General features: G+C 39.5%; 1 protein-coding gene across 2 annotated transcripts in view; it reads left to right on the forward strand.

Annotated features, from left to right (window-relative positions):
- Positions 1 to 202: 202 nt before the first annotated feature.
- Arl15 (ADP-ribosylation factor-like 15) overlaps positions 203 to 13,235 on the forward strand; it is a 393,962-nt gene continuing 380,929 nt past the window's right edge. For both annotated transcript variants that reach the window (XM_005392717.2, XM_005392718.2), the window contains exon 1: positions 203 to 370. In XM_005392717.2, the coding sequence (XP_005392774.1) occupies positions 323 to 370 (48 nt within the window). In that variant the 5' untranslated portion in view covers positions 203 to 322. The remainder of the gene's footprint in view (positions 371 to 13,235) is intronic.

Raw genomic sequence — 13,235 nt, forward strand, 5'->3', positions numbered from 1 at the left:
TTTCCGTTCTCCCGGTTCGCCCTTCCGCCCGCGCCGCCGCCCCTCCCCTTGAACACAGGAACCAGCGTCCTGGGCTCTCCCGCGCTTCTCTTCTACAGTGCGCCGGGGCCTGCCTTTTATAATAATCACAGCCAATGAGCGTCCTCCTTTCCTTCTGCCCGCCCGCCCGGCCAATCACCGCCCCCCTTGTGTAATCCTCGGCTCCTCGGCTGCTCTCGGCTATTTTCGTTGTCGCTGGCTTTTTCAGGAGCTGCTCGCTTGCAGCCTGAGAAGCTGCTTTTTTTCCGGGTTCGGAGCCGTTCCGGATGCTTTAGGTTGCCGGATGTCTGATCTCCGGATAACTGAGGCGTTTCTGTACATGGATTATCTGGTAGGTGCGGGGCAGGGGTGGCGTGTCGCCTCTCGGATCGCATGGTGCCCGATGGCCCCCTGCCTATAGGAGCAGCCTTTTTGCTTTTTCTTTCTTTGGGATGGGATGCCTTTGGGGTTCTTTCTCCGGCGGCCGGCTCCGGGGCTGTGTTCGGGACTCGGAGGGGCAGCAGCCGGGAGGCTGGGTGGTGGGGCTGACAGGTAAAGGTGCGGCCCGGGCCAGTGGGCTGTGGGCGAGGGTCGCGCGGCGCCGCCTGGGGATGGGGCCAGGGTGCGGAGCGTCCCCTGCCCGCGGCCGGCTCTGGTGCTTCGCTCCGCGCACCCCGCAGAGGACTTTCTTTCCGGGGAAGCTGGAGTTTTCCGCTTTCCCTTGAGCAGAACTCCAGGTGCTATTAAAGAGCCATAATCAGAATGGCTCACTAAGTGCTCTGCAGCTCCAGTCATTTGGTTGTTATTAGATCTCTAAAGCTTTGACCTCCCTCGGTCGCGGCGGGATTTTAAAAGCACATTACCGTAAACTAGACCGGACCAAACTACACTGCAACCCGCAGGAGCTGGATTGGGTAGGGGCAGGCGTTGCCCCACCGGGCCGATCCTGGTGCTTGTCGCTGTTGCCTTGTGCACGGATTAGAACCCGGTTTAGGCCAGGCTGTGCTGAGAAGTTTAGGTGGGAAAAGTGTCAGCACACTGCGGGGACTACCATTGTTGTGAAGATTGACTTGGGCGTGCGTTTGTGGAATTATGCAAGCACCGTGTTTTGTCCCAGAAATTATATTTCCCCAGAGCTCCCTATTTGTGGTCAGGCAGATCCTTATTTACATGAGTTGTGTTCGATCTTATACAATTACAGCGTTAACCATGTTAGGCTGAACCGCTACTGCTGTGGCAAACTGAAGTAGTCTGTTAGAAACACTGACCCTCCTGTCATCTTGTCGGACACATGTACTTGGTTTTCCACTGCAGCTTGGCCTGGCAGAGATCTGCCAATGCCTTCTAGGAATTACACTTAAGAGAAAGACTGTGAACGCTTTTGTGATCAAGAAAACTGGGCAAGGGCTGTTTTTCATTGTCACCTGTGTATTTGCGGTTATTTTAACATACGTGAATAAAATGTTTCTCCTAAAGCTTCATTGCTTGATGAACTTAAGAAGGAGGTGACTGCAGTTAATGCATGACCTTGTGAACGGAGCCGTTTCAAATTCTGCCTTCAAACTCTTTTGTTGATGGTAGTAATTTCTTTTATCTTTTGAGGTAGGGATGCTGTCCACCTACTATTACTGTAGCTGGTTGAGCGGGTTAATCTGTTTATGAACCTAATTTAAAATACCAGGTTCCCTGTAGGTTACGATAGTCCAGAAGATTATTTTCTAAGTTAAATGATTAAGTTATAGCTTGTCTTATATACTATGGTTTTTTTCTCTGGCAGTTTGCCCACATTAATGCCAAAGTTTGTTGGAGATATTACCAAATAGGATAGAGTGACATTTCCTATACTACTGAAAGCTAATTTTGGATACTTAACAAAGCAGTGCCTACAAAAGAAATTCAGGTGCTTCTGATAATTTTATTTAGTGTGTTTTAAACTTGCAACTTGCATCAAAAAGCTGCTTTCGAGTTGCCAAACTTATCACAGCAGTTAGACAAAATAGTCTTGAAAACTCTTACTCAGGTTAATCTCCAACTAGACCTAGTCCAAGTGTAAGTAGATGTATGTTTATGTGCTTAAGGTTATCCTAAAAGGTTAGTGTCTTTGCCAGCCTACTAATAGCTTTATGTCAAAATTAGAGGGTCTTAAGCCGGGCATGGTGGCACGCGCCTGTAGTCCCAGCACTCTGGAGGCTGAGGCAGGAGGATCATTGTGATTTCTGGCCAGCCTGGGCTACAAAGTGAGCTCAAGGCCAGCCTGAACTGCATAGCGAGACCCTGTCTCAAAAAAAACAAAAAAAAAAAAAAAAAATTAAAAAATTAGTGGGTCTCAATTTTGACTTTGTGTTTTAATTTTACCTGCCATGTCCCCTCCCTTAGTTTTGCTTTAGTGTAAAACATCATTATTTTGTCATCTTCACCATGCTTTTTAAAGTTCACTAGTGCAGTGAAATAGGCTCATAAAAATGAATGACTACTCTTCAGAGGTGAGGCAAAAATCTTAAAGGAAGTAGTTTAGCTTTCAGAGTGTACTAAGTATACTTTGTGAAACATTTAAGAAAAGTCCTTCACTAAGTTTGGTGTGGCGGTGCATGCCTGTAATGCCAGCACTTGGGAGGCTGAAGCAGGAGAATGGTCTTGAGTTCGAGGCCAGCCTGGGCTACATAAGTGAGTTCAAGGCCAGTCTGCATGACATCATGTGACCCTCCTCAAAAAAAAAAAAAAAAAAAAAAAGAAAGAAAAATCCTTCATCACTAAGTGGACTAGTGAAAAAAGTTCCAAAACAAAAATCAGCCTTCCTGAGGTGATTTTATTATGTTATGTTTGCTTATCAACTTTCAGAAAAATGATGTACCACATCACTTTCTTCCTGCCTTTCAGATTGACTTGTTTGTTTATGCACAATCTTTTGGTGGTGTTTATTAAAACTCTATTTCTTAAAAATAAAAATCAATATTTGACTGTCTGGGTTCATATTTTTAAGGCTAATCAATTCTCAAGTTCTTTTCCTTACCTACCAGAAAAGAAAATCCTCTTTTCATTCTAAGTTGGAGTCCGGATTTTGCTGAGTAGGCTGGAGTAAGTGCCCTCTCCGAGTACTTGAAAGAGTAATGGTGTGTGTCATCTCTCTCTTCTTTTTAATTGGTATTCAACTTTTTTCTTGTTGCCATTGGAAGAAAGAAGTGTGTGTGTTTATTGTCTGTTGTTCTTAGGGCTAGATGGCATATTAACCTTTCTTATTTGGAAGGGAGTAGAAAGAAAAAAAGAGAAAGGTAGAAGAGCTATTTTTGAAAGCTTTTGGTAGGATTGAGATAGTAAAACAGATGAAGAAGCTCTCTGATTTTGGGTAATGCTGTTAATGTCTTAAAAGATACTGTATTCTCAGAGATGACAGCTAAGGTAAAGGGTAGGTGATAGTATCTTAATATTTAAGATAGGTTTTTATCAAGTTCAGTTGAGAGCAGTATGTTACCTTGCAAATCCTAAATAATTGTACTACCTAGTGTGGTACCTGACTTGGTTCCTGGCACATAGGGCCCAATATTTATTTGTTGAGTCTAAAAAGCATGAGATGGGAGAGGCAATTCCACTTTGTTCACTGGCTTCTAAACAGACGAGATACTATCTGTTTGGATTAGGTATTTTGTTCTGAGGAATGCAGAATGTATCCTTTATACCTGAAGATTATCAAGATACAATTTGTTTAGCTAGGTTGGCAATTGAAACGTAGAAATCTGTTTTCCAGCTGATAGGGGTTTCTTCCTAGGAGGCTACACATCTTTTTTCCCCTTTTGATGTTGGAGTTTAGAGGTTGTGTTCACACCTGCCAGCTCTATGGGTAAAAGACCTGGGTATGTCAACAGGCAGTACCAGCATCTATCTCACTTTTTTCTGACAGGTAGAACTACAGTGGTAGGACAATATGCATAGCTTTCTGAGTAAGGAAGGAGAGAATAGGCAAGCTTTAACAAAAGAGAAACATATTTGCCAGATTTTTCTGGGAGATTGGACAACAAGATTCCTTTCAGTTTAAAATGTTTTTTGGTCTGGGCGCCTATATGTTGACTGGTCTAGATTTCATCTATTTTTCCCCTGTGTTATCAAAGCAGCAGCAGTAAAAGTGGTTATATTCCATATAATATCAGTGATGATTAAATGAAAGAGCACAGGGAAATGCTTTTTTTGGTTTGGTTTATCACGGTGGTTTTCAAATATAAAATGTTAAAATATTGTGCTTATGTTGCTGATATACTTTGTGTGCAATGACTATCACTTCTTGTAATAGTAATTACATTAATCTAAATATATGGAAAGATTGGGAGTAGTACAGCAGACAGTCACAAAACTTCTGAAGATCATTTAATACCTATAAAAAAACTACATTCTGCTGTTGTCATGAGCCCGTTCAACAGATATGTATGGAACCCCTATATTGTGCATAGTCCTGAAAGTCATGGGGATTAAGGTGTGATATCGCTGGCTGCAGGACTGGCAGGACTGGGAGCCTGCGGCAGGATAGGGTAAGGAAAGAATATAGGGGAGGAGGCAGCTTCTAGTATATCCTTTTGATTTCTAGTTCTTTTCTGTTTTCTATGTGTTTTATTGTTTTATTGCAAACTAAAATATAAAGATAAGCTTGCAAATATGACAAGTAAAATGCTTGATTAATCTTGGATGCAAATTGCCAGTTAATGCTCAGTGTATTTGCATATTGTGTTTAAGATTTAATAAGGTTAATAATTTAGTGAGAGTTCTTTGTATTGATTAGTGAACTTGACCTGCTTTCTTGGTCACAGCAGTATCTGTTGTTAAAATTTGTATCTCAGTAGGGAAGATCTGGTGCGAGACTTGGATGAATCATCACAAATGAACTGACAGCATAAAAACCAGTTAATCAACCAACCAAGAACAGAAACTCATGATTCACTACAAAGGACAGAACCCATAGGTACGAGAAGATTGTAAAGGAGCCCAGTTTGAAAAAGGAGCAAAGGCACATTTGTGATTTTGCGTGATGTTCAGTTATCTGTAAACTGAGAATTTATTTTGATAAAAGGTACACTGTTTTAACCTTGCACAGCTATGAAAATTACAAGTTGTATTTTTTATGACTGACTATAAAGTAATTAGGTCAAACCCTTTTTAGTCTTAGTGTCAACTGAGTTAGGCAGACATGCTAGTATTCCTTTATGAACCATTCCTAAGATTATGTGAGCTTGATAATGTGAGCACAGAAATCTACCATCTGTGATGTTCACACAGCAAAGAAGTTTTGAGAAAATCCTTACTATTAAGTAGGAACCTTCCTACAAATGTGTCAGGTATGGCTCCTGAACTTCCATTGCTCCAGCTCTGTGGTGTGAGACCAGGGAGATGATACATAGGCACTGCAATTTGCATGCATCTGTTGAGCACTTTTTGTGTGCACACAATGTCGTAAGTACTTTTCAGATGTAATGGCATTAAACTGAGGCCCATGGAAGGTTGTGTAATTTCCCCAGTTCACACAGCTGATAAGTAGCTATGTACACCACCCCCTCCACCTAGAAGTTGTTCTCTTTTATTCTAGTAGAGGCCCAGGAAGGTTGGTATTAAAGGTGTCGTCTTAAAATATTTACAGTGTGTCTCATGTAAATACAGTTGGCCCTGTGTATTCTAGCATTCCTCACTGTGAATTCAGCCAACCACTGAGTGAAAACACTTGAGAAAAGTAAAGTGCATCTGTCCTGAATCTGTACTGACTTTTGGTCTTGTATTATTCTTAAATAATACAATTATTTACAAGACATTCACATTACAGTAGGTATAAGTAATGAAGGAATGATTTCAAGGACAGGATAGGAATAGGTTATATGCAAATATTGTGCTGTGTTATACAAGGGACTTGAGCATGTGTGTACTTTGGTATCCTTGTGGGGGGGCGGTCCTGGAGCCAATACCTTGTGGTACCAAGGGACAGCTGCAATATGTTTAAGTAAATGGATCTAAGAGAGTGCTCAGTGGCCCTGCTATTAAAGCAGGGGCTCTCAGACTTCCTGATCTTCCCTCCTGCTCAATACCTGGGCTCTGCCAGGTAACCGTTACCTAGTGACCTGGAAAGAGAACTGTGTTTGTTGCGTGCTCAGCCTCCTGCTCTGCAGTGCCCTTGCTCTGGTCACCGAGGTAACCTTTGCTCCATCAAGTGACCACAAATGGATTTCTAGGCATCCTTGATACTCAGCACCCTAATGTTACTTTCCAGGGCACATTTCTGGCTGCTACAAGCCCTAGTCTCCTTCGAAGAGGTTACTCCAAGTGCTGTGTGGGAAGTGGTGCTGTTTCCTAGCAGGCACTAGGCTATTGCAGCCTTTTATTTATGGACTAAAGTTAGGCAGAGTCCTTGGATGACATTAACTATAAGGCAGATGTGTTCAACCAGGACCTGTGCACAAGATCGTACATTTTAACATAATAATGTGAGTTTTAGTGATTTTTTTTTTTTATGACTCAATTACATGTTGCTGGAGTGCAGACTACAGTACAGTGCCTCCTGCACCCATCCCACACAGTTCAGTCCACACTCACCAGTTCTCACCTTACATGCGCTTGTGTGACTTCAAGAGTAAAACACAGTGACCACCTATCATATTTCAGCTAATCTATGTGTGTGCTGTGAAGAAAGGCAGTTATTGTTATTAAGCAGACATATAAGAGTCCTTAATTATTAAATTTGGGCTTGTGTTATTTTGTAAGATTATTTAATAAGTTAAAATAGTTTTGCTACTTATATATGTTAACTGTATTATATATGGCCCAAGACAGCCCCTCTTTACTCAGTGTAGCCCAGGGAAACCACGGGATTGGATACCCATACCGTAAGTGACATTTGTTTCTGAGGTAGATGAAGAGAAAGAAAGGTTTTTTTTTTTTTTAAGGGAAGGTCTGATAACTATCTTATAGGTTACAAGAAATGGAAATTTCCCAATACTTTGCATATGAATAACGGTGGTGTATTAGTCAGATTTTCAACACTGTACTGATATACCAGAAGTAGGGTATTTTATAAAGAAAAGAAATTTACTTTGACTCATGTTTGTGAAGGTCCAAGGTCAAAGGGCCCCACATCAGTGATAATCAATGATGGCTTTCTTATTGGCAGAGTACCAAGATGTGTTTTGGGTACTGCATGGCAAGAGCCAAACAGCATATGTGTGTCTGTGGCCTCTTTCCTGCTGAGGAAACCACTGCAGTTCAGTCATAGGTCCTCCCTAGTGATCTTATCCAATTCTCATCACTTCCCAGCAAGCCTCTCTGTGATTCCCCATACTTGGATTGCATTTCCATCTTCTTAATAACATTAACATATAACTTTGGGGATTAAAGTCTTGAATGAATTCAGGTGGCCAACTGCTAGTCAAACTGTGGCAGATTTTTTTTTTTTTAGTTTGCAGTCCCCTACTTATGCTGTGGCATCTTCCTGAGTGCTTTGGGTGTTTGGGTGCAGCTTAGAAGCTCAGTTCTTGGACAGATCTTAAAATAATGCCATAGACTAAAGAATGTAAAAATTCAGAATTGCCATCGTGCCTCCATTTTTGTTTTTAATTGTTCTCTTTAGTAAATCACAAAGGTGTTTGTTTGTTTATTTGTTTTTTTGTTTCCCTTTTGTGATGCTGTGGTTGAAGCAGGGCTGTGTGTGTGCTAGGCAGGTGCCCTGGCACTGAGCTTCATCCTCAACCCTTTTATTTTAATTTTTGAAAATTTTGAGACAGGGTCTTGCTAAGTTACTTAACTTGGTAACTGGCCTCAAAGTTGAAATCTTCCTATCTCAGCCTTTCAAATAACTGAGATTATAGGTGTGTATCAGTGTGTGTGACACAAAGGAAGTTTTGACTTTCCAGATGGTTAACTGCAAAGTATATTTAAACAACCTATACAGAGAAGGGCAAGAAGCCTATTTCCGGTTAACCCTTATTTCTGAGTCTGTAGTCTGTGGGAGCACATTGTCAAGTACTGCTTTGTGCTTGTTTTAAGGACCTTTGGTCATCATCTTAAATTCTGATTCTTGAGCAACGTACCATAGGTTTACATTTTGCAGTGGTCCCCATAATTTATATCACAGGGCCTAACTTGTGGTGCTAAGGACAAGACGAAGCCAGCATCTAACTCTGTGACTTGCATTAGTGCTGGCTTCCTGACCATCTTAATCACCATTTATCACTGCAGTCTCCTCTGTTGCCTGCTAAAGAGAGGATTAGGTACCAAGTACAGTGAAGAGTGTTTTGCCTGCCTCAGCTAATTTAGTCCCTCCAACAGTCTTGCCAACCAGGTGTTACTGACTTACGGGAACTTAGGAACCAGGAAGCTTGAGCCTTGGAAAGGTTGCATATTCATCAGGATCACGTAATCAGTGGTGGGCCAGAGCTCAGGTATGAGTCTAGCTTGTCTGATTCTAAGTCCATGTTTGTAAGCATTATTCAGTATGACTTACCTAGTATAATTAATGATGGTGAAGCAAATGAGTTAGAGGGGTTGCATGAATCATAGAGAGAATGCTGGAAATCGAGGGATCATTTGATGCTGCCGCAACTGGCTACTGGGGAAAGGGCCTCTGGGCACTCAGCAACAGTAGCAGCACTGCTGGTCCTGGGAACTGTGTGGGTTTGTGCCTTGAGGTGCGAGTTTGCTTGCTGATTTTGCTTTCACCCACTCTCGCCTTTACTTTTTTGCATAAATACTGGTGTTCTGCTCTTTGGCTCAGAGCCTACCACACCTACTTGATTTTGATGGTAACGAACCATTTGAAATGTTGGATGTGCAGGACAATGTCATTCATTCAGTTCCTCTGATCATCAGTTTGCTGGGAAGTGCTCTACTGCTGGACTGTTTTTTTCCTGGAGGAGGACTTCTGGTTATTGTGTCCTTTGCCCACCAGGATAGCGCTTGTCTTGCCTTTTGTTTGAGGGGAAGGGCATGACAGGATGGAGCCATTCCGGGACGATGCACCAAAGCACGCAAGACCTATACCTGTTCCCAGTTGATCTAGACATTGAGTCAGAAGCGAAAATAAAATACAGTTCTTTCAAAGTTTTATTTTTAATTATGAATTTATTACAAGCATTCAGAAAAGAGCAGAAAATAATGTAAAAGACTTTTGTGTAACTATCACTCTGGTTCCACAGGTGTTGTGTTAGCATTTGCCATTTTTAGCTGTGAAACTGGTGTGTTTTGTTGTTGTTGTTTTGTTTTTGTTTTTGGTAGGTAAGAGGAAATTTAAGGCCCCAGCTAAAGCCTCCTGTTCTTTTCACATTTTTTTCTCTGTCCTTATCAGTGGTGACAACTGTTTTCATGTTAGTGGGTATCGGTTTCATGTGTGTTTGAATTTTAATGAAATATGTATGTATATATTCATAAAGTATAGTTTTGTAGATGTTAAATTATTTACAGAAATTTTAAATTACCATCTTTATCTTTTTGAAACTTACTTAGTTCCTTCTTTTATAATGCATTTGAGATTGATAAATGTTGCTGCAGATAGATCAGTAGATAGTTGTTTCATATTTTGGGTTTTGATGTTGCCATTTTTCATAATATGTAGAGATTTTACCTGGATTTTATGAGAAGTGCAGAGAAGGGAAGAAGTGTTGGTTTTGAGGCGTAGATCTGTGTATGTTAACTTGTTCTTTAGGGCTACATGTGAATCATAAGCAGTGTAATGGAATTTTATTATGTAAATTTCAGCGTTTTTATGATTCAGCAGTTTTATAGTTTATAAGTCCTTTTCTCATCATATTAATGTGTATGTTGAATATACGGAGTCCACCAAAACAATATTTACACACTTCACCCGTTCACCCTACTAATAAATGTCTGGACGCTAGTGACCACCACTTTGAGCACCTTTTGTGATTGCACAGGCCAAAGGTAACTTGTGTTAATCTCATGATGTCTCGATAAATTTAGCATTAAAATATTTATACAAGTTTTTCTTTTCCTGATATATACATTTTTTGGTAGATTCTCTCTTTTTATATATGTATGTATATGTGTATATATTTTCCTTGACTGTGTGAGGACCAGGATGATTTTGATTATGTTGATGGGAAAGGATATTCAGAAGATGCAGCAAAGCACAACGAAGAAAAGTATTTCTAATCTAGTAACCTATAAACAGGTAACAGTTACTTTACCGTGTTATCCTACAGTCTGTATGTAGACTACTTATCCATGTAGAAAATCATATGCATATACTGAAGATATTGGTTTGTAATCTATTTTCATACTCATGAACTTATACATTTTAATAATTTTTCTTATGAAACATTGCTTATATGCATTATATTGGTAGAATATAATTAACCACCTTTTCCTTATTATTTTATGTTTGCTCTCATATTGGCTGTTGTAAATAATGCTGCAGTAAATGTTGCATGTAAATGGTTTGGGATTTTTTAAACAGTGTTTTGTAAGGAGCATTAGTTCTTTAATGCTTTAATGAATCTTACTACAGAAACAGGTTCCAGTACCAAGCTTGGGAAACAAGATGTTAAATTAACATTACAATTTTATTGTATAACTTAACATGATAATATGGATGGTGAGTCTCTAAAAGGGAGATTAATATACATAGTATTCCTAATCCTTTGGGGGCATTTTTGCTTTGTGGTCATGTTCTAGAAGTCGATTTTTTGGACCAAAATATCCCTGTATTTTAAAGCCATTGATGTTGATTATGTTAATATTTATGGTGCACTTAAGATGGTGCCTGGACAGAATCAGCTCCTGTTTGTTAAGATACAACTAGGTAATAAAGTTGGTGATTAGTGATGGTAATTAATATTTATTGAAAATCTGCTCTTTGTTAGAGTCTGTGCAAAGTCTTTAATAGGCATTTACCTGTCAGTCCTTTCAACAACCCTGTAAGGGTGTGGAAGCTGTTACTATTCTTGTTTTATGGTTGATAAACCCAAGGGTCAGAAAGAATTGAGTAATCAATCACAGCTGCCTCAGTTATTAGAATGGTTGGTGACATGACTGTAATATTAATCTGTACAGGGGCTGGGGATTTAGCTCAGTGGCACAGCACCTGCCTGGCGAGCGCAAGGTCATGAGTTCGATTCTCGGTACAGGAAAAAAAAAAACAAAAAAAAGAGAAAATATTAATCTGTACATACTTTTATTGTGATAGAGAAGAGATCCTGTCCTAGGCATTCCACCTGTTATGTGTAAGATGTAAAGTGTTTCTCAAATCTGAGTCTGGGGAAACCCAGAGAATTCAGAAGTATTACAAAGTAATTAATTTATAAATTTAAAAAATATTGACTCGTCTTTCCTACATTTTGTCAATATTAGAGTATACTTTTATTCTGAAGTGATACTGGAGTGGTACTGAACGGTTGCGTGTTTCTTGATAGGTTACCTGGCAGGATTAAAATATGACAATCCTGTATCAGTCTACGAGTTTGTATACATGTAGTTAGAGTGTACTTATTTCTGAGATCCCAAATACTGGGAACCTAGTCTAAAACAAACATCTTGAACTATAGTTTCCTTATTTGTGCAATTTAGATAGAAGCAGAGCTTCTGTGATGATTAGCACTGGTAAGAACATAATCAATAAAGTATTTTTTTGAAAGGCACAGAATTTCTGTACTGATACAGAGGTCTTCATGACTTAGTATAATGGCCTTGGCAGAAAGAGGGCAATTGTAAAGTGAGTCTCTTTTTCTATATCCTTGATTTTTTTTCCCCTTATCAGTGATACTTTGAGGACTTTCTCCCCAAACTATATAATTTTTGTGAAATAATTTAAATATCATGTCAGAACACATTCTTATACATTTAAAGAGCTGGGCATCAAGAAGTTCTCCTTGACTATGGAGTTAATAATATCCCTTAGTTATTGCAGGCGGATCAGGTCCACAATCTCCTGAAGGAGTGTACGGTGAAGGCTAAATAAAAAAAGGCAAATGGAATGATTTCAGGGACCCAGGAGGATCAAAGCCCTCTCACATAATTCAAGATTCTCTCTGGGCTAAGACCAGGACCTTCTCTGGGTCGCCCATATTTATTTGATTATCAGAAGAAGGGAGGGGAGTACTCAAGAAGGGCAGAACCACTCAAGGACTTCTCTTAAGTAAGGTCTGAAGTTAGTCCACTGAAGAATGAGATGCCTGAGGCTAATAGTCTTCAACTAGTTGAGATCTGATCCAGGTGTCCTTGGCTGTGATCTTGTCTTGTCCTTTGAGGCTTTCTGGCTTCATCTACCACTACAGGTTCTAGTAGGGATTAGTGACTCAAGAGGCTCACTTACTATGAGCCTGCCATCTCCAGATAAGGAGCCCAAGCCTTGGATAGAGTCACAAACGAACATGGAAAGCCAGTTCGTTAATATTAAATCCTGTTCAGAACCACTTTGGTCTCCAACACTTGACCATGGACAAGACATGTATTTTTGATCTATTCTTCAATTTATCACTACTTAAAATAATATTCTTTCTACTAACCCCAGGAAGAAGGTTAAGTTTTGCTATCATTGTAATACTTTCCTTATTTCAGATTTTTTAAAGGTAGGAATTATGTCTGTTAAATGATCTGAGAATCTTATTTACAGAGCAACTTTAACATAGCTACTTTGAAGGTTGAATGAGATATTATATATTCTAATTCTAAAGTTTCATTCATCTACAGAAATTACTGTTTTTTAAATTGAGGTATAATTTATAGTAAACTGCACAAGTCTTAAGGGTATAGGTAGATGAATTTATATGTGCCTGTATCTTGTAACACTCTCAAATGGAGATGTTGAGCATTTCTAGAATTCCAGAGGTCTCTGTGTGTCCCATCCCAGGCAGTACCACCATAGATTGGTTTTGCATAATTTTGAATTTCGGAGAGATGTAATCTCTCTTTTTCTCATGTATATGCATATGTGCACGTGTGACACACATTCTTTGTGTGTGATTTCTTTTCATTCAATCTGCCTACGGGATTCATCCAGTTTGTTGTATAAATCAGTGATTTGTTCTTTCTCATTGTAATTTAGTATTCTATTTATGTATAAGCCATTACTGATTTAACCTGTTTTTTTGTTGATGAGCATTTAGATTGTTTCCAGCTTTTTATATTTGGAATAAAACTGCTACAAACATTCTTGTATGTGTTTTAGTAGAAATAAGCACTCATTTTTGTTAGATATATGCCAAGAAAGGAATTTCAGGAACCTAGAGTATATGCATTTCTAG

The sequence above is a fragment of the Chinchilla lanigera genome, unplaced genomic scaffold, assembly GCF_000276665.1.
Source record: "Chinchilla lanigera isolate Chin_1 unplaced genomic scaffold, ChiLan1.0 scaffold00045, whole genome shotgun sequence".
NCBI classification, from domain to species: Eukaryota; Metazoa; Chordata; class Mammalia; order Rodentia; family Chinchillidae; genus Chinchilla; species Chinchilla lanigera.